At 45.4% G+C, this 22379-nt stretch overlaps 1 protein-coding gene and 1 long non-coding RNA gene across 4 annotated transcripts; both read left to right on the top strand.

Annotated features, from left to right (window-relative positions):
* The first annotated feature begins 4170 nt into the window (after positions 1–4170).
* On the top strand, positions 4171–7397 carry LOC124687387. 3 transcript variants are annotated; one of them, XR_006998195.1, is made up of 3 exons: positions 4171–4511; positions 4965–5162; positions 6144–7397. It is a non-coding gene; the product is annotated as an uncharacterized LOC124687387 (long non-coding RNA). The 3 variants fall into 3 exon arrangements; XR_006998196.1 differs by lacking the exon at positions 4171–4511 and having other exon boundaries at positions 4578–5162; positions 6144–6205; positions 6304–7397; XR_006998194.1 differs by lacking the exon at positions 4171–4511 and having other exon boundaries at positions 4578–5162.
* Positions 7398–12663: 5266 nt separating this feature from the next.
* Positions 12664–13448, top strand: LOC124687386 (dehydration-responsive element-binding protein 1G-like). The gene has a single exon (XM_047221175.1). The coding sequence runs from the start codon at positions 12664–12666 to the stop codon at positions 13345–13347; it is 684 nt and encodes a 227-aa protein (XP_047077131.1). The 3' UTR covers positions 13348–13448.
* Positions 13449–22379: the final 8931 nt, after the last annotated feature.

Below are 22379 nucleotides of genomic sequence, written 5' to 3'. Positions count from 1 at the left end.
GTTTGAGGCGTATCGTTCATCTATCCGTTGCTTGCTGGATTCGTTCCCTCTTCTCCAGGCTGCGTTCATCGCGTTGTTGGGAGGATTCTCTACCCCAGGTTCTCGCTGTGAAAGATCGGGAATCAACTAAGGAGGATCCAGTGGAACACATTTCACTTTTAACTGTGTAACTTTGCTACTTATATCTTTCCTTTGCTTGTCACATGAGCCAAAAAAATCCGGCTTCACGGGTTAACACCCAGAAGTCGATCACGAAGTATCTGAAGACGTCTCCGGCCATAGGCCCAATTACCCCGACGCCACCAAGTACCTCGAACCCAGCTCCCCACTCAACTCTGCATGAGGTACAGCCTTCCCCCGACCTAGCTTCCCAAGGTCAACCGGAAATTATTCCCGTGAGCAGCGAGAAGGGAGGCAGAAGCTACTCCGCTACGAAGCGAGCTGCTCCGGAGGAGCCTCCAAATAAGATCCCGGAAGAAGCGGAAGTGACCTCCAACGATAAGGTTGAAGCTCCGGCTAAGGATGCCATCGTATTTCCAGACAACTTCGGTGATCCATCGAACCTGTACTCCACTCCGAAGGCTTATTCACATAAGTTCTTCCACAAGCTGATGGAGGCGGAAAAGTGGGAGCTTGAGCAAGACTTGTTGAACTCCATGCTGAGCAATGCATGGGGCAAAGCTGATGTTTATTCTTCCGAGATTCAACTCCACAAGAAGGAAATCAGTGACTTTTTCGACCAGCTGCTTGTAAAGCGCAAGGTAAACCATATTCCCAGTAGCCCCCAAGCATCTAGGCGTAAACTAGCAATAGTTAGCACCTTAATACTTCGAGTAAACCAAACTGAATTTTTTTAAAGTGTCGTGGTAGCCCCCAAGCGTCAAAGGCGGAATTTTTTCGGCAATGGTGCTTCGAAAGAGTCTACACGTAAAAACTTATATGCATCCGGAAACTTATCCAAGCTCTATCTCTTACAGGAACAACAAGCACTGCATTATGAACTGTACAAGAACATTTCCCTACAGCGTCGCGTCACCTTGGGCCAGGCGGATGATATCGCCGTACAAAAAGAACAAATTGCGGATCTGGAAAAGCAGCTGGCGGAAGCCCAAGGTATGTTTCCGACCAAGCTTACCATTTAGTCCAATTTTCCGACTATTGATTTGATTTTAACATAAATTTTAACAGGTGCATCTTCCTTCCTTGCCACTGCATCCCCCGAGCTTGAGAGCCTGCGCTCCTCTCATAAAGATTTAGAGGCAAATCTCATGGAGGCGGATCAGAAGCGAGAATCTGCAGAGAAGCAGCTGGCGGAAAAGAATTCTGAGCTCCACAAAAAAGAGGCTGATTTTTTGATCAAGCGAAAGGTTGACAGCGACACACTGCAGAAACTGCAAAAAGAAGTCCATGGACTCCGGAACTACATGAATACTACGGAGAAAGGCTGGGACCTTCTCAACACATATGTCATGGGTAAGTATCCGGAACTCCCAAGTCAAACTTATCGCTTGAACTCAAACTGACTCTCAGCTCCGACCATTTTGTGCAGAGCCGCTTGGGTATGACGAAGAGCGCCGCAACCAGTTCCCGCGTGATGATCTGATCCGGCTCGCCGGAGAAGATTGCAACGATCTGATCTCCGCATGTCAGAAAATCTGCTATAATTTGGCAATTAAGGAGAGCAGGACCTACAATGTCCGGGATCTTATCAAAAGAATGGACGCTCCGCCGAAATTGGTTGTGGATCTTCAAGACTCATCTACTAGGGGCGCTGCCCAAATGTCTTTGGCTATGTGCTTAGCGCGCGCTCCGCATCTGGACATCGATCTTACCACTACCGGAGTTCCTCCGGATGCAAATGTAGACGCATTATTAAATGCATGCAGTGGTTACGATACCCAGATTGCGCGCCGCACTCGCCACGACGAATTTTATGACAAGGTGGTGCTTCCTGCTGACGAAGCCCTTGAAGCAGAATACGTCAAGGAGCGAGAAGAGGAGGCATGTCCTGTTGGATCCGGCGATGAAGACCATTTTACCTAGACCAATTCCAAGGACAAATCCAAGGGAGGCGGCACTTCTCCGACAGAAGAAGTTGAGGATGAAGATGATGAAGGTGTTGTTTCTTCTCCGGCCAAAGGAACGGAGGGTAAACAAGCACAAACTGAAGATGAATCTCGCTCTTCTTTGGCTAAGGAGAAGTAGAAGACTTATTCCTGCGGAAAAAAATAATGCATCATTTTGGCCCCATCGAGGGTTTGTAATATATAACTTACATATTCTTAAGTAGCTAGAACGAAACAATTGAATGGGCGGAAAAACTTATTCTGCTATCCGTTTATCAGTATATGCATGTTTCGTTTGTCGGAAAAGAAAGTGCTAGTATCTAAATTTTCCGGCTTGCTTATTTGACCGTCCGCGAGCCGAAAGACCTTTAGCCGAAAACGCTCGCCAGCGGCGACGAAGCCCAATGGAAATCCGTCAATAACCGCGGAAATAAGCCCCCAACCAAGGTGCCGGAAGTCGCTACCAGGAATCCATAAGTTTGCAACATAAAACTTTTCCACCAGAAGCTTACGTCCTAAAGGACGATTTTGAAAATCACAACTTTTATACACGCCTAGACGGAAACATCTAGTATTGATCAAACTGGACCGTCGGATCTGTTAATTGGACGGTTAATTATTTCCAGTCCCTACCGTAAAAGCCCCACTCCATGTAAAATACACCTTTGATAAATTCGAAGTCAGCATATACTTAATCTAATTTGCTAAGCATGTTACAGTGATTTTGCCTGAGTAATAACGAACAATTAGGATGATGCTAGTGCACAATTATCATATAACATTTTACATGTCTTAAGACATTGCAATGTTTTGCGAAGCTAGAGAGGGGCGTATTTAAGTGTGTTACCAGATTGTATCATTCCACATAAGTAGTATCATGCAATTCTTACATTTGGTATAGGATGAGATACAAGATCCCGACAGCCAACTTATAATAATCTAGTAACTAAAAGACTGTAATCTAGCAATTACCGACACATAAATAGTTGGATATTTTTAAACATTAGATCTAGTTTTGAATATCTCATTGTGACTAAGCCAATGGTGAAAATATACATCAACTTGTATATAATTATACACTATATAAAAGATGTACAATTTCACGCCATTTTTAACGTTTGGCTACTGTAGATCTGTATTTTTTTTGCTAATCTTTTCATGCCATCTGTCCCATCTTCTGATCAGCTAACGATTAACTCGGTTATTTCCTTTTTTTTCCTACTCCTTTTCTTCCGGTGATCTTCCGGTTTCCGGTTACCTACAGACAAGGTGGATTTCCTTCTTTTGTTTACCATGTATGCCGTCCATGTCGGTGAGATATTTTTTCCATCGTGATCGTGGCAGTTTCTCAAGAGGACAGCACTTCACGATGTTTCTAGTGGAAACGTGACGGTGACCTATTCCACGATTATCAAATCCAATCTAGAACTCCACCGCCTCCATCGACCGCCCTCTGCCCCCTAGCTGCTCCATGGCCTGCAGCCATAGCATGGATTGGGTTCTCTTCCGGCGTTGCGGCCGCCGCCGAGGCACCACGGCTTCCCCAACGTATCTCCTTGACCTGCCGGCTGGTTCGCCGTGTGGCCGGTCGACGCCCGACCTCTCCCCTGCCACAAGCTCCCCATGGCCGAGCTGCTCAATGGCCTGCAGCCATAGCAAGGATTGGGCCCTCCTCCGGCATTGCGACCGCCGCCGAGGTGCCACGACATACTTCCTAGCCGGGATGCCCTCGACCTGCCGGCTGGTTCGCCATGTCTGCTAGGGATTCGGAAGAACGATGTTGACTCCTCTCCGGCTAGATTGGCAAACCTCTTCCTCTCTCGGCAACGAGCCAGTATGCTGGCTCAACTCCATGTCCCCCTCTCCTCTATATGCAAATTAGATGAAAGAAGCAGCAGCGATGGGGACTACACGTCTACAAGCTATCATCTAATGAAGTCTTACAGTCACCTGAAAACATCATGGTACCAATGTCTTGATATATAATCAGTTGTTTTGTCAGAATCATAATGGATCTATAATTTCTGTGCAGCCCCTGCTCTTTCTTTTTCTAATTTAGGATTTCTTTTGATGCCTGATACAGATACCATTGGCTCTGTTATGATTGGAGTTTCACACATGACAAATGTTCCTGTCAAAGGTACACCTACGGCAATCTGAATTTTGAATTGCGTAAGTAAGCAACATGTATGTTGGTAGAGCTTTATTGTTGGTCATTATGGCAAAATGCTTCACGAGCCTACCTTTCGTGGTGCTTTACATGCTTATGTCTCTGCCAAGTGACTACGATATAATTCTGATTATGGTTTCAAATTAAGAGTTACAATTGTTGCTGTTTTGTGGAGTGCGCATGCACACCAATTTTTAGTGGAGGCTCTGCAGCAGTAGGTGCAACAAGACGCAGTTGTCATTCTTTTTGTTTCCTGACTGTCAGGCTGCATGAAGGTGATTTTTTTCACTTTAGACAATTCATTTTTCTCTTCAGTTTCCGTTGGTAATTACAATTAATGTGTTTTAGTAATACCGGATATGTAATAAACAATATGATAAATTCATTCTTCAGCAATATATGTACAAAATTAATTTGAAGCTCTGAAATGATCTTTCGGAAAAAAGTGTATAAACTGCATACGAAGATTTCATCTTCCTTACGGCATTCTATGTTGAAGATCTAAAAGAAAAAAAAGTTAGTCTCCTGTTGCATTTTTAAATAAGTTTATTTGGAAAAAATGTGTAGAAACTGAATACTAACATTTGATCTTCTTTCTATCGTTCTGTCCTGAAGGTATCAAAGAACAGAGTGTGTCTTATGTTGTATAGTTAAGTTATTGATTGGTAGTGTTGTCATTACTCATTACCATGGATGGAAATGCTTTTCATGCAACCAAATTTATGCAGGGTTCAGCCACCGAGTTGAACTCTCATGGTTTCGCAACTCCATGGTCCCAAGCCAACATGTGTTCTCCGGAAGCCGGAATCTGCTTATATATACAACTGAGGTGATGTCGGTATGCCATGTAGATTGCAGTACCGCGACTGCTGTGCGGACTCCTGGTGTGCATAAAGATCACTCATCTTTCTCTCAAGAATTTGTAGGTAATTTTTCATCTCAACATTGTGTTCGATCTATTCAAGTTTGATAGGTCTCAGATCCCAGTGGTGGTGGTTTTGGATGCCTAAGTGACCAGGCATTAGCTTCATTGTTGTAGACCATGAGGTGCTACATCATAATCCTTTTTTTAGAACCGAATGCTCTTAAGCAAAGATTCTTTATTGTTTTTGGCACTGCCTTAGATGCACTTTAAATATATAAAAATAGATAAGATTCTATCTACATTAAACATGTTACACTACTTTCCAATGTACACGTTGTCCAGCTTCTCGGATTATGTCATACTTTCGATAACAAGGGATTCTCATAATACTGTTCTGCATTTAAGATATTTTTGTATCTGAGCACTGCCTGCACACTAGATAAATCAAAATAGACGATGTATCGTTAATTATAGTAACCTATATCATGTTACGCTGTCTTAAATTATATATACATACTTCCAAGATTTTCAATTAAGCTCCAGTTTCAGTACGTAATAAGGAACTCCCAAGACATGATCTACATTTAAGCTCCTTTTAGAACCAGAAGAATATTTCTCATGACAGTGCCTTCAAACTCATGTTTGTCACACTGTATAGCTAATTTTATTCCACAAATACATCAAAAATCATTTCTACAGATTAAAAATATAATGTACCCCTTGAAATATACTATGTACAAAACCCTCAAATCGTGTCTGCACCTACCACATGTTGAATGTTTCACATGCCGTGATTGTTCTTTCTTCTATCTTCCGCACTTAATATTTGAATTCTGTTCCTACTATAGTTAACCATGATGGAGGGAAATATACCAGCCATCCGCGTAGACCAGTTCAAGAATGATATAAAAGAGGGCTCGATCTATACTTTAGAAAGCTTCATGGCTACACAAGCACAACCCTTGAGCGTCTTACAAACACGAGCACGATGCAACTCCACTTACCATTCACTGACAAACTCTGCATGTTTGCTCCGCTGCAGGGAAATTGTGCTTCCAAATCACATCTCTAACCCGTTGTTAGATAAACATTCCCACTCGGGAGGTATTTGCTATACAGGCAACTTATATCACTCAACTCATCAAACTGATCTCTACTTTTACTATATACATGCTCATGAAATAAATGGCCACTTATTGCAGATATGAGAATCAACCAGATGAAATAGAATGGCACGGATCAGAAAATGGAAGGCCTAACCCTGTTCAGACAACATTGTATACTTTGTCCAAAGAAGAAAGAGATTTCATTGTGATTACGTTTAGAACTATTGATAAAATAACTATGCATTGTTGTTCGCTTATCCCTAAACATATCAATACCATTGATAACATGCAGGGAAAGTACTATAAGCTGGCAATTATTGTCACAGAGGTCGATGATTCTGATGGCTGGTGGTTCATGTCCTGCAAGGTATGCTGGAAAAAGGGATTACCTAATGGAAATGCTTATAGATGCACCGGGAAACTGCCCCTGCAAAGAAGGGAGGCACAGGTAAGCAACTGCCGCTACTCATATAAACCATATAAATAAAGATGTCTTTGTTCGCAGGTAATACTGCTAGCCCAGCGTTGCCATCGGGAAGCAACAAAAACTCCACCGTCTACAGAAAAAGCTTCGGTGCCTTCTCCATCTGACGAAGTGGCAAATGCATAAGAAGATAGCATAGCTTCAGCCACCACTCCAAGCAAATCCATCTCAGAAAAGGCTGAATCCAGTGTAGACAATGTTAGTACAAACTGGACTTTATCCATGCTCTCAATTCCAGGGCAGCCACAGCTTAAAAGGGACACAGTATTATGCCATAATCTAGATCAAAGAACAGCAGTTTTTCCTACTGAAGATGTCAGCTCAACATCAGCTAAGAAATAGTTCAAAAAGGCGCTCACCACTTGCCAGTAAGCATAAAACTCAAACACAAGTTACCCAGAACCAATGCAGTTGTAAGAAAATACCAACTTTACCTCAGGTCCAAGAACAGGTCAATTCAGACTGAAAACCACCAGCAGAAGAGGAAGATCGGTGAAGTGCAGATTCCCTAGACTACCGGGATCAGTTGTGAAATATTATGTAACTAACAGCTGCTCTAGACAATATGTGCTTTGAAGTACCTGGTACCTAGCTGTAGAAGTACCTGATCCCATATTACTTCAGTGCTATGTTTGCATGTACAATAGCACAAACCTGTCTACCGTTCCAGCAAGCACAAGCAACAAGTACTTCTGTTCTGTCTTTACTTCAGACCCAGCACTTCTTATGTTACGCCACCGGGCGCGGCGTGCCGCCGCGCCAATGCCTCCTAGTACAAGTCATAAAAGTTTTGAGTACACCACTTGGCTCCAATCGCTTTCTCATTGTGTAGCCTTTTTTTTCCACAACAAACACTTAATGATCTCTCATTTCATTCTCCAATGTACCCTCAAAATTTGCTTACTACTCACATTCAAATTAGTTTAGGCGAGCAATATGTTACATTTTTGTGAAATTCATGTTGAATTTCTTTATCGGTAGCTCCAAAATGGCATCAAAGACATCACAAAAAACTTTACATTTCATATATTTAATGGAAAAATAAATCTATTAATCAAGTTCATCAATAACATTTTCATAAAATCATGGAAGATCAAATCTTTGATCACCTCATCAAGATCATTGGTAATATAATGAAAGAATAACCCACTACAAGAATCAAAAGATTTGTTTCAATAATTTTTTTTTAAATTGATTGATTTTCACATCAACTTAAAACAAAGAAATCATGAAAAGCATGTTGAGGTGATCACGAAAAAATGTATCTTTGTCCCAAGAAAAAAGTACTTCACGTCCAAAATGGCATCAATGCACTTTTCCATTGCCATTTTGTGCTAATATTTTACACACGGCGCCACACACTGAACTTGGTGCACGGTTTTTTGTGGTTAAGTTTACTATTCTATGCACTAACCGTTTTATTTCATCAAGAACCTATGAATCTCCGATATAGGAACTTAAAAGTTGAGCAAGAACCGTCTGACCTTACACGGAACCACACGGCACGGACCCTACACGGACCCACACATCAGCATAACGGTCAATGCCTTTGGCCTGACAATAATGACCGTCTGACGTTGTTGTGAGAGTTTGAGATAAGAGCTTGGGTAAAAGTGAGGAAACGTCCAGGCCCTTGGACCTTATCCTCTCCCGCTACAGTAACGAGAGAGGCGATTTGTGAAATCGTCGGCCGATCCACCTCACCGTCGGAGCTCCGCCGGGTCCCTCGCTCTCCGTCGGCCGCTCCGGCGGCGGGAGGGTGGGGGAGCCACGGTTCTCGTCTGTATATAGCGTAGGGTTGTGCTGGTGCCAGCCGGCGGCGTCGAGGAGGTGGCGGCGCGGCCGGAGTGGCGTTTTGGGGCGGCGGTCATCCTCTTCGGTGGTGATGCTCCGGTGGAGTTTCGCCGCAGATCGTCCGTCTTCTTCTCGCCTGCAGGTCCGTGGAGCTGCTGTGCGAGCTTCCCCTCGCCGGAGGCCGAGTAGCGGTGGTTCCGGTCTAGTTGCTCTGCTTGAAGGAGTTGGTGTGGTTGGCCATGGCGTCCGAGTCGATGGAGCGCGGTGGAGGCTCTTCGGAGTTCGAGGACCGGCGACTTCCCGTCTGCTAGGGGGCACCTCTGATCCAAGGCTGAAGGGAGGTGGGGCGGCGGCGCGCCGCCGGAACGTCTCGCTTGGCGTTGATGAAGACGAGATCCAGAAGGACCTTATTGTAATTTCGCTTTCTGTTCTGGGTCTATCTGTAAGATCTGTGGCTTAATATATCAGCTCTTTCCCCGCAAAAAAAAAAAAAAAGTGAGGAAACGTTTAAAAGCTAGGAAAAAGTGGTACAACTAACGAATGAGAGACACGAAACTGGACATCTCTTAAAATAAACATAGGATCTAGATGCTTATTCTTTTTAGATCTTGGCAAAAACATGTGCGCAAGTCTTGTAAAATGTTTAAGAAAACCGCGCACGTAGATATAATGTTGAAATTTGTCCATGCAATATTTTTCTTCAAATAATACTATGTTTTCCAAAAACGAAAAGAAGTAAAGGACGGTGACGGAAACACCCACCCACCCGCATGCGTGTGTACAAAAGTATTTCCGTGAAAAATCTAAATTTTTTATGTTTTCGAAACTTGGTTCCCGTGTCACCGTGTGATGTGAGTCTGAAGTAAGCTTGATGTACATCGCAAGACTCTGTCCCCGAGTCATAATAAATGGTCGTCGGCTGGAAGTTTTGAGAATCGCCACGACTTGGATTCTGAAAACCGACTCTACTGCTCGGGACACAGTTTCGGGCCGTTGATAATTGAATAAGCAGACCTTCCGCCTGCTTCCTTCTAGTGGCATGGCCTTTTTACAGCTACAACAGAGAAACAAGACTATTTTCTTGATCTTTAGTGATGTCTACATCAGGAAAGAGTCAAGCAGGAGTAGTACGAGGGCTGCAGAAAATCTACACAGAATCAATCAATAGATGGATCTTACAACTAGACACCTAACTGCAAACCAACTGTCGCCATTTATCTAGTCTAGTTGCAAATCCAGCTCGACTCTGGAGAACGGAGACAGGCAGCAGCAACGAACCAAGGTCACTGTCTGCGATCACGATCGCAGCCCTAGCTAAGACTCAGTCCATTATAACTGCCATACAACCGCGTTGTGGGGATCCTTTGCGGCGTGATCACGATTGCAGCGTACGTTCTCGGACCAAAAGGAATTGGCCAGCTCATCCATATACACTCGTCGCTCGCAAGATCCGGCAGAAATAATAAAAAAAAGCTCCTAGGTGCAGAGTGTACCTTTGTCTGAACTCCAGATGCTTAAATCTAGAAATGAGCTAATTGACATTCTTACTCTCTCCTAGATCAAATAACTTGCTTGATTCCTAGTCCAATATGCCCCAGAAATCAGGCCAAGCAATTTTTTTACGAGGACTACGGCGGGAGACCGAAAAAACGAAAACCGAAAAGCGGGAGTTCAGTTCACCGAAAACGCGAGTTCTGACGAAATTGGCAGTGGCGCGGAATGGAACCCGTAAAATGGAACCGAAAACAGGAATTCGAATTGGCGCGGATAATTTTAATCGATGATCATAGTTTAGATGAAATAGATGCTCCGACTGAGCATCGATACTTACATAGCGCGGGGAATTGACAATACTACTGGCACACCGGCAACCTAACCTAGCTAAAATGAGCAAAATGCGGCCTACTAGAGCTATGGCGCGCGCGGTGGTGCCGGTGCCGGCGGAGATCGTCGGCGCCGTGAAGTCTTCACGCGTCCTCGTTGTCAAGCTCGACTATTTCGAGCTTGACCTTGCGGACGCGGGCCTCCAGGCGGGCTGCCTCGTACTCCCGTACCTGGCGGACAGCGTCGGCCTCCTCCCGGCGGAAGCGCGCCCTCGCCTCCGCCTCGCTGATGGCGAAGGTCTGCGCCATCACCGCCTCCTCCTCGTCGCTTCCATGGACGTAGTCCCCGACGGAGAATGTTGGCGATCGAGCGGGGACGAGGTCATCCTCCTCGATGGTCGCAGCCACGGGCACGGGCGGTGCGCGGCTCGACTGCCCGGACGAGGAGCCCTCGGCCTGGTTGCCGTAGCGGGCGAGCTTCCCTGGGGGCGTGAGCCCCCAGTTGGTCCACCGGCGTGCGCTCCTCTTGCGCACCCCCTCGCTCCGCTTCCACTTCCGCCGTTCCGCTTCGGTGCGGAAGAAGAGCGGACGCGGCGGCGAATCGCCGCCCCCCAATCCGGCGGCACGGCCCTCCGAACCTCCACGGGAGGCCATCGCGCGGCGGCGAGCGGAGGATAGGTGTCGGCTTGCGCGGGCCGCTCGTCGGAGCGCGCTACTGGCAGCGGCGGAGGGAGAGGAGACGGCGGAGGGGAGTAGGGTTTGCGAACCGAACTCCCCTCCACGATCCCTTTTAATAGGGGCCGTGCGGGGAAATTTTCGGGCCCCTGAACTCCGTATTCGGGCCGGCCCATGTTTTCGGTCACTGATCGGCGCGCGTTTTGGCCCGAACCCGTAAATCCACCGGAAAAGTTCGGTTCCGACGGGATTTACGGGCTCTGTTAGAGATGCTCTTACGCCAGCCTGAACATCACATAAAACGAACGCCCAAGGCGTGAACAGGATCCATTACAAAGTTTTTAGAAGAATGAGAGAAGAGGTTGGAGGGGGAGAATCAGGGGGGATCATTACCATTACACCATGAATTTAGAAGTGAGGAGGCGGAGGATGGGTTATTACAGCGGAAAACCAAAAGGTGAACATCCTCAATGCATCTGCGAACTACCACAGCGAGGCTCTCATCAAGAGAGTTGAAGATAAGGGCATTCCTTCTCTTCCAAATATTCCAAGTGATGACGGTGAAGATGGTAGAGTCCTCGGAAGAGCGGTAGCAACGAGACCATAACTCATCGAAGCTCGACAGGGTGGAGCCAAAATGAGGGAAGAACACGTTCCAAACTTCGCGTGCCCGGGGGCATTGGAGGAGCAGGTGGTCGTTGTCTTCAACTTGATCACAGAAGGGACAGGAGGTGGGGGTTGTAAGCCGGTGCCGGAAGCGTCTCTCGTTTGTGGGGAGACGACGACGCTTAGCAAGCTAACAGAAAATCTTGCACTCCAGGGGAGTTTGCCCGAGGCAGTCGTGGAGGCCAAGCATTTAAGTATCGTCTTTTTTTTAAAGAATATTGGGTAGTCTTCTTCTCGTACCAATATCGGAATAGAACATGTTGAACAAGATCTTCATAGAAACCTGCTCGATTTAAATCACACAAATTTCCGGAGTGAAAGCCAAAAAGGGAATCCACACTATCCAATTGGCATCTTCATGAAACTTTGAAATATAGTAATTCAGTGGGGCAAGTGTGGGGCAAGTGATCCTTTTTGGCAAAACTTCTCAATGCTCATGCTAATTGCCTGGTAATTCAGTGGAGCAAGTGGTCCTTTTTGACAAAACTTCTCAATGCTCATGCTAATTGCCTGTATTTCTCCTAGAGGCTAGAGCAGACCTTCCCTGGATGGAAAGAAAATCCACACTATCCAAGTCCAACGGGCAACGGCCGTGCACACAGATGAAAGAAACTATAGCTACTTCGAGAAGGCGAGCTTCACTGTCAAGAGACGTTGCTGTCAGAGTACAAACAAGACAGCCCCGCTGCCAAGGATTATCGCAGAGTGGCCCAGCCGTCCGGCCCACATCCGTGCCATGCCTGCGCGTTGCGTGGGTCCCCATCCGCACTCTCGCGAGCTCCAGCTGGTTCGGACCCACTTAAACGCCCAGAGCGATCGAGCCCAACACCGCCCCGACCCACCAAGTCGCTCTACCTGGCTGGCGCCTCCCGTGCCGCACCGCGTTACGCGGACACGTCGCCCTCCACGCGCTAAACTATATAACTCTCCACTCTTTCCCTCCAAAACCCAAACCGCCCGCCTTCCTCCGCTTCTTCCTTCTCTCTCACACTCGAGCAGCTACCACGTATAGACATGGACTTCGGCGCGCTCAGCAGCGACTACTCCTCGTCGGGCACGCCGTCCCCAGTGGCGGCGGACGATCCGGCAGGCTTCCCGGCGCCGACCTACATGACGGTCTCCTCCGCGCCGCCGAAGCGCCGCGCGGGGCGGACCAAGTTCAAGGAGACGCGCCACCCGGTGTACAAGGGCGTGCGCCGGAGGAACCCCGGCAGGTGGATCTGCGAGGTGCGCGAGCCGCACAGCAAGAGCCGCATCTGGCTCGGCACCTTCGAGACCGCCGAGATGGCTGCGCGGGCCCACGACGTCGCCGCCCTCGCGCTGCGCGGCCGCGCCGCCTGCCTCAACTTCGCCGACTCGCCCCGCCTGCTCAGGGTCCCGCCCGCCGGCGCGGGCCACGACGAGATACGGCGCGCCGCGGCCGAGGCCGCCGAGGCGTTCCTGCCGCCGCCCGATCAGGTTCTGAGCAATGCCGCCTCCGCCGCCGAGGAAGCAGCCGTCGCTGCACCGGACACGCAGTTCGCCACAGGCGACCCGTACTACGCGATGGACGACGGGATGATGGACTTCGGGATGCAGGGCTACCTCGACATGGCGCAAGGGATGCTCATTGCGCCTCCTCCCATGATGGCAGGCTCGTCCGCCAGTTTCGCCGCGGACGGCGACGACGACGGCGAGGTCAGCCTGTGGAGCTACTGACTGCATGCATGCGCGCGTTTGAACTATATATGCTCTATGTGGCTCGTGCCAAGAACCTCATCTAATGCCTGTGCAGCTTTATACTATAGCAATCCAGTACTACTAAGACAAGTGTACTGCATGGTTGCCCTTTCCTTTCATTTCCTTTCTCTCAACTTTCTGGTAACGTACGTAGTACGAATAGATGTTAATTTGCTCTCTGATCAACTGCGATCAGAAGAAGCAGAAACCCTCATCTTAAGATTAGTAGATGGGGCATCTGAATGCATGCCGGAGTTACGATTGTTCCACCTCCCAAGGAGTGTTGGAGCTAATAAGCTATGTATCTGCAAGTTTATTAATTATTATGCATGTGAGGATTGTCTTTGTTAGTGTTTGCTTAGAGCATCTCCACAAGATGTTGTATAATAGTACACCCACAATAGGCGATGTTAAAAGTTCGACATCACCAAAAATATAAAATTAGGGCACGGCTGCCGCAATATGGTGATGGAAAATAAATCACCACACACATATTAACATATCATATTTTAATAACATTGCAAGTAACCACAAACATATCAACAAGAAATGAATTTTTAACTTTGCAAAGTCATCACATCATTCATATGAAATACATCACAATCTTCAGGAGTGGGTGAGGCGGAATGCACCTCGCGCTCCGCCTCGGGCTGCCGGGGTTTGAGTTACTGGGCCGCGCGATGAAGGCCGTAGGCGTAGCGCCCACGCTAGGATCTGGTCCTGCTACAACCCAGGGCGGCGCCAAGCGCGGTTTCACCGGCTCGCCACCAAGGATGTGTGTGCTTCAGTTGTTGGTGGGAAGGGGGCGAAAGAATCTCCCGCCGCAGTTTTCCTGCTGGAGAAGAACCCCACGCTTCTCCCCTCCTAGAGGCTGCGCTCGAGGCCCTCTTCTCTTCCTTCGCCGCACCGGCTCGGCGTGCATGCTTTTCTCGGCGATTGTAGGGGCCGATAGCAGAGATGATTCGGTAGAGGCTAGCGGCAGGGATGGCCAGTGGGCAGTAGTGAAGGGGGATCGATAGATGTGGGTGAGTTGCAGCGTTTGGAGGTGTCGGACTTGGCAAAATCGGACGACAATTATCAAATTGCAACAGAAGGCCGGATGGCGAGTTTGCGGATGAAACTTTAGCGTGGCGGTTAGCTCTCGAACCGTGACCTATTTTGGGATACACCACCACCATTGGTGATGTATATTTAAACCACTTGGCCCAAAATTATACTACAACAACTCCCAAAAATTTACATCACCCGGTACATCAACATCACCAATTGGAGAGGCATTTTTAGGGCAATGTGATGTATAACAATATAAGTTATTTTTTACATCATCAAGCCAATTATACATCACTTGTTAGAAATGCCCTTTTATTCCCTCTCCATTTTTTTCCTTCTCTGAACTTTCTGGTAATGTACGTGCTAATAGATGCTTGCCTTTTTTTTTTGCTGGTGAAATGCATGCATGCAATGAGAAGAAGCAGAAAGCCTCATCTTCTAGTAGATGGGGCATGCATGCATGCTGGGTTATGACTCTTATGAGTGCTCGAACTCCCAAGGAGGGTTGGAGCTAATTAGCTATGTGTCCACCTTGTTTATTATGCATCTGAAGAGTGTCTTTTGTTGGTGTTTGCTTTGCTTAAGCAAAATGTTATACCATTATGATTGTGACGGACATAAAAACTTCTTGAAGGCTTGGCATTATGAAAAGATTGGAAGAATTTGCCTCTTCTGTGGAATCATGTTCCATAATATGCAGAATTGTACCATTCGGAACAATCTCATTTCTGATAGAGACAAGAACAGGCAAACAACTTCAGATATTCCAGTTCAGAGATTTGGATCTTGGGTAATTGATGAAAATCTTGTCCCTGCTCAAGTTATAATGGATGCTAGAATGGTCAATGCAGGAACCAATCAAAGAGGAAATGCTATTCTTAGCAGATTGCAGCGTATGTTTGCTGAAGATCCAAAGGGAAAAAGCAAAGTTTCAGAATCAACACCAAATAGGATGAACAGAATAAATGTTGCAGGGGAAGTGCATTTTGGTCCAAGGAAAGAGACAGTCAATACAGGTCAAACCGACTTGACACTCGCCAACATTCCGCATACTGTTTACGCAGGCAGGCAGCAAGAGAAATTGATGGCAAATGCAATGCATGCGGGACATCTAGACAGATCTCAATTTCTACCGCACCAAAAAAGTCAGGATTTGCCTACTCATGTCAGAACTATTGAAGTACCATCTACTACAGTGGAAGAATTTACAGCTCCAAAACAAAATATCACTATGATGAATGATTTGGCAAGTGAGAACACACAAATCAAAACAGGAGAAGCCACTCCAGGAGATATAGTTCAGGGTAGACATGGTCTACTTTTGGGTCAACAAGATAGCCTAGCTCTATTGCAGCATAACTCCAGTCAAATCCCCCAGCCTACTACCATGCCTCCCCTACAATTCTCCATGGATCACAATGCAAACAATACTCCTCAAGTCCCTTCCGCCGCAATTCCTATGCCAGACAACACGGAATCTTCTCCGCCTATGCAGAAACCCTCTCCAAAACGCCCTGCTCAATTCCCATCTCCAAATTCGCCGCCACTTGCAAAGAGGGCGACACCTCCGGCAGCGGCAGCCCATGACGAAAGCCAGCAGCAACAGTCGCAGCAGATCCCTTCCACAACCTCAGAGGCCCACTCCCAGCCACAATCCAGCAACATGCCGCCACTCGACACCATCCCAATCCCACCCGGCCAGACGCGGGTCAATGCCGGCGCATCTTATGAACTGAATGCCGCCGCTCGAGCTGCTTTCCCGGGAGGACAAGAGATTGGAGATGGAGGAAGAGGGTATCTGGACCAGAGAAGGACATCATCGCCAGCAACTGGCGATGGGAGTGTGGCAGCAAATCCTGTCGGATCAACTCCTGGAGCCAACTACACTGCAGCAGGGAGCAGGCCTCGCCGTCGGCCTACTGGATGGGACATTCCAGATCCATCCCAGGATGGAAATCAACTCACATCTGCACATGGGATTACTAGGTATCAGTATGGAGCTGCAACTTGGACACGTTATGCAGGCACCAATCAGATGGATCAAGGCGGGCCTCATCGCAGAGGTAGGCGTACCAATCTGGATCACCTGGGATACCCCTACCCTCACTCACATCGCAGATCGCCTGCAAGATCATATTCAGCTACTCCATCACCACCAGAACATGATCCATGGCCAGTGCGACCGATTTCACCAGCTTCGTCAGTGGGCACACAGGACTCTAGATACCAGAAGGAATGTGGTGATGACATTCAATCTCATACCCCTATTGAAGCTTATTTTCAGCGTCAGTCGAACAGTGTTCAGCAGAATCAGGGAGCACGAGCAATGGAACTTGATGATGGGCATTTGGCGCCAGGCCCTGAGGCGCCACAGGCGCCATGAAGGCTTTAGGATGGAACTGCGGAGGCATGGGCAAGAGCCTCAGCAGTGAGAAAATGATGCATCTTGCCAGGATGATACATTCTGCAAAACCTCAGGTAATTTTCATCTCTGAAATTAAATCCTCTAAAGTCAAATCTTCTGATCTTAATGCTAGGTTTAATATGAACAATAGCTTTGTAGTGCCCTCTCGAAGACGGTCGGGTGGGCTTTGGTTGATGTGGAGTGATGATCTTCAACTGGATGTACATACCTCTAGTTTCCATGTAATCCTAGCCACGGCTATGCATACTACTAGTAATGTTAGGTTTGGTTTAGTATGTGTTTATGGTGATCCTTACCACAGTAAAACTAGTGCTATATGGGAAGAAGTTGCTGCTTTTGTGTATGATAATCATAACCTTCCAATATTATGCATGGGAGACTTAAATGATCTTTTGTATGATATGGACAAGAGCTCTGCTAATATAAATCGAAGCCGTATGTATGCCTTTCGTGCTCTTGTTAAAAATTGTGGTTTCTTTGATTTGGGCTATAGTGGACCTGCTTACACTTGGACAAACAGAAGATTTGCTTCCAAACCTGTTTTCGAAAGATTAGATCGTTGTTTGGTCAATGCAGAATGGTGTGATGCTTTTCCTATATCCAATGTTTATAACATGCCTATAATTCACACTCTTAGTGATCATGCGGCTATTCTTCTCTCTACGGATGGTCCTGTTCGAAAAATCAAACGCTCATTTAAATTTGAGAACTGGTGGATTAAAGAAAGCGACTTCCAAGGTTATGTCAAAGGACACTGGCTCTCAACTGCTAACAAACCATTTTCTGTTAGAACAAAACACCTTGCAGGGGCTCTAAAGATATGGTGTAAGAAAAAGAAGCCGCTTCATCAAGAGATTGTTGGCCTTGAGGAGCAGATGAGGCAAATTCAGATGAAGCCGATTCATCAGCAGGATCAAGCTATACAAATGAGCTTGGCAAACAGGTATGAGCAAGCTTTAACCAAACTCACAGATTTTTATATGCAGAGGGCTAAGAAGCAATGGGTAAACGATGGAGATAGAAATACCTCCTTTTTTCATAGGGCAGTCATTAAAAGAAAAAGGAGAAACACAATTGTCTCAGTCAAAGATGAGAATGATGTCGTTCATTTCATGCCTGACAAAATAAGCAACACCTTTGTGAATTATTTCAGATCAATATTTGCATCTACAAATACTAACAATGGTAGGCCTTACATGGGGACAAAACTCCCTCAAGACACCCAAGACTACACTTACAGCGTACCAGATGAACAAGAAGTTTGGGAAACAATAAAGGAAATGAAAAGAAATGCATCACCAGGCCCAGATGGATTTAATGTCGAATTCTACATAGCAACTTGGGATTGGATTGGACAAGATGTGGTTCAACTGGTAAGAAATTTCTTCCAATCAGGTATCATGCCTTCTCACATAAATGAAACTCATATTGCTCTTATCCCAAAAAAACTAGTTCCTTTAGTTCCGGCTGATTATAGACCAATCAGTTTGTGTAATGTCATCTACAAAATTATTGCCAAATGCCTTGCTAATAGACTTAAACCGCATCTTCCGGATTATATTCATCCATCACAGCAAGCTTTTATTGAAGGCAGAAGGATTAGCAACAATATTATTATTGCTCAAGAAATAACCCACTCATTTTCTTTAAAATCTTGGAAAAACAAATCCTTCATGCTCAAAATTGACTTGGCTAAAGTGTTTGATAGATTAGAATGGGATTTCATTGTCGCTGCTCTTGCACGTAAAGGGCTCCATGGTCATTTCATTAATTTAATTCACGCATGTGTTTCGTCGCCTACCTTCTCTGTGGTCATTAATGGTCAACCGTACACGAAGTTCAGAGGGAATAGGGGCATTCGACAAGGATGTCCTTTATCCCCGTACTTATTTGTTCTTGCCATAAATGATCTCTCGATTGCTTTGCAGCTAGCTATGTCTCAAACTAACCTTACAGGTGTGATGCTTGGACCAAATTGCCCCGCCATACACTCGCTACTCTTTGCAGATGATTTACTCATTTGTGGGGAAGCAACAATTCAAGAAGCAACACGAATGAAGAGCATCTTGCAGGATTTTTGTAGGAAATCGGGACAAACCCCCAATTGGAGCAAATCAGGTATAATTTTTAGCAAGCATGTCGATCAAACCACAGCTCAATCCATTATCAATATTTTTCCAGTTCCAACAATGGATAAAGCTTTCATTCACCTTGGACACCCTCTTATTTTGCCAGCTAAAGATAGAGCTTCTGCTTACAACTTTGTTTTAGACAAATTCAGGTCCAAACTCAGTACTTATAAAGCAGACAAACTTTCACATGCAGCCAGACTTGAACTCATTAAATCAGTTTTTGCTTCCATCCCAGTTTACTACATGTCAAATATTCTCTTCTCCAAAAAATTCATTACTAAGCTCACAGCTATTATTAGAACCTTCTGGTGGACTGGAGTGAGAGAAGAATCAAATGCCAAATCTCTATGCCTTAGAGCTTGGAAAGACATTTGCACTCCAAAAAACGAAGGTGGTCTTGGCATCAGAAACCTTCAGGCCATGAACCAAGCTCTCATTCTTATGGCTGCATGGAGAATTGCTGATCAACCGAACTGCTTCCTACACTCGGTTCTTAAATCCAAATACTTCCCTGATTCATCTATTTGGCGCCCAAACTCAAACTCCCCAAAATCAGCGTTTTGGGCTTCCATTCTAAAAGTGCTCCCCATCCTCAAAACCCACTCTTTCTATCAAATTACCAAAGGAAATATTTCAGTTTGGAGTACACCTTGGTTTCCTGGTTGGAACCACATTTATGATGCCTTAATTATTCAACCGGAGAACTTCAATTATCCTGCTCAAGTGAAGGACCTTTGGAAGCAAAATCAGAATACTTGGAATGAGCTGCTAATTGACACTCTTTTCCAGGAACCAATTGCAAGTGAAATAAAAAATACAGTTATTATTCAGGCGACGGAAGAAGATATGCTTTGTTGGAAATTAACTCCTTCTGGTACTTGTAACACTAAAAGTGCCTATAGAGCTTGTCTTGCTAACTTGCAGGAAAATGGTGAACCAGCTCCAAGACAGGTTGATCAACCAACACTGCAATTGCTGAATAAAATATGGAGCAATAAAAAGGTAACGCCGAGGGTGCAAACTTTTGGTTGGCGACTACTGAGCAAAGCTATTCCCACTGGTTTGAGAGCAGGCAAGTATTCTAAACACATTAGCAAACTATGCTCGAGATGTGGCTTAGAAGAATCTGATTTGCATCTCTTTTTTACTTGCAACTTTGCTAGAGCTGCTTGGTTTACTCATCCTTGGTATATCAGAACAGACTGCTTGATTCACAATGCTTCCACCATTACTGATGTCATTCTTACGTTGACTAACATTAATCATCCACATGCAAGTCTTTCAAATATTTTAACTTTCATGTGGTGCTTATGGAAAGCTAGAAATGACAACTTATTTAACAGGGGAAAAACTTTCCCAACACATATCCATATTAGGGCGCATTCTATTATGCAAAATCTCGAGATGGCTGATGTTATGCAGGGAAACAGGGACAGGGATCAACCTGGTAAAAAGAAAAACCAAAATGCAGGCTATTTGAACAAGCAACATCCTGAGAATCAACTGATCCATCAGGATCCTCAAGACCAAGATTTTACTGTTAATTCTCCTTTGCAGGGTTCCACAATTACAACGGTGCTACATCTTAAAGGAGACAAGATTTTCTTAGATGCATCTTGGAAGAACAACGAAACTACAACACATATTGGGTCACGGGTGGGAATTGGAATCCTTCTTCAGCTTCACACAACGCAAAAAGACTGCAAAGTTAGGATCCAGGCATCGTCAAGAGATCATGTTTCCTCGCCACTGCAAGCGGAAGCTTTGGCCCTTGTCTTTGCAGCGAATCTGGCACATTCTCTGCAGCTCCATGGAGTACAATTTCTCACAGATAACCTCACTCTGGCGAAAGCGGCAACAACAGATTCTTTAGTCGACCAAATGGTTCCGTGGCAAATCAGAAACGCCATCAACTCATTCAGGCAGGTTTCTACTTATCTCCGAGCAGCCATTTACCATATCAACAGGAAGCTCAACAAAGAGGCGGATGACTGTGCACATAAGGCTCTACAAACTACTGTTTCAGAGCCTATCTTTAGATGTACTTCTTCAGCTCATTCGAACAAGCTATGTCCTATTTACACTTCTTTACAATCTCTGAACATGACAGGCTATGTACTGCACTCTGTAATCTGTGATTGAGCTGAATGAAATTGGCGCCCCTAGCGCCTCACTTTGTTCAAAAAAAAAAAAAAAAAAAAGTTGGTGCCATCTTATTTTTTTGAAAAAATTGACACCGCAAGGTGATAGAACCGCCCCTGTCTCTAATTAGTACTTGGTAATGGCCCCAACGGCACCTGATTTTTTTTAAAGATTTGACATGTTTTGGTTGACCTTAGGGCATGTACAATGGTGATATCTTAGCAGTGTCACGTAGGATAAACGCTGAGGTGGAGGAAAGAGAAAGATAAAAAAATACTTTTCTCTTAGCTAAGAGATCATCTCTTAGTATAATCTCTCTCACCATAAATTTAGAATGTCTCGTTACTAAAGATAAGACTAAAAAACAACCCATTGTACATCATATTTTATTGTTATATCTATATTACGTTGCAGGATTAAGATAAGACAGTCTTATCAACCATTGCACATGTCCTTACCTGGTGATAAAAAATGCCCTTGCAAATCACATGCTTTTTTAGATTCGAAATGAAATGTGTGTCAAGCGAGTCTAGCGGGAGGATGTTCTCTCGTTACTCATTAATCTCTCCAACTCCACCTCGACGCATAGACATAGTTTCTTCTCTACACCTCTAGTGATTTTGGTCAGCCCAAAAAGAAAAAGAAAATAATAGTGCATATCAACTACAGGTAATAATGAAATAGTAGCGCAAGAGTTAACATATCAATCAACAAAGAAGAAGACACGAGCAATTCTCTGCTGTTTTTTTAGCAACAATTCTCTGCTGTTAATATATCAAGACACAAAGAGAACATGATTAACATGCCATGAGATAACTCCTACATTGTTCCATTTCCACTTTGTCAAGTGTTCCGCTCACATAGATAAGCCACATAGAAAATGTTTTCAGCGTGCATAGATACTGTAGATAATACATAGCCCCTACAATGATTTATTTCCAATTGATTCCTTTGTAGAAGTACAATCTATTGGCGGATCCTTGGTCGCTGCTTCTTTGGCCACAACTACTTACTCTTCCACATCGAGGTTAGCCTCCTTCTTGTAAAGAAAAAGAACCATCTTCCGTCCAAGCGAACCAGCGGCATCCTTGTCCCTATGCTTTGAGATCACAACCTTATTTGTCTCAGTTCTTTCTTAAGTCGTGATACATTGGTTTCCAGCATCACACCGGCCGTTTCATGTGAGTAATAGCCCTAGCAGATAATTACGTATTACAGCAGTGCATACACATTGGCATGTAACGTAGCCATCGCCGCCCCAC

This window comes from Lolium rigidum, chromosome 2, assembly GCF_022539505.1.
Source record: "Lolium rigidum isolate FL_2022 chromosome 2, APGP_CSIRO_Lrig_0.1, whole genome shotgun sequence".
Lineage (NCBI taxonomy): Eukaryota > Viridiplantae > Streptophyta > Magnoliopsida > Poales > Poaceae > Lolium > Lolium rigidum.
This window is presented reverse-complemented; position numbering and strand designations above follow the sequence as displayed.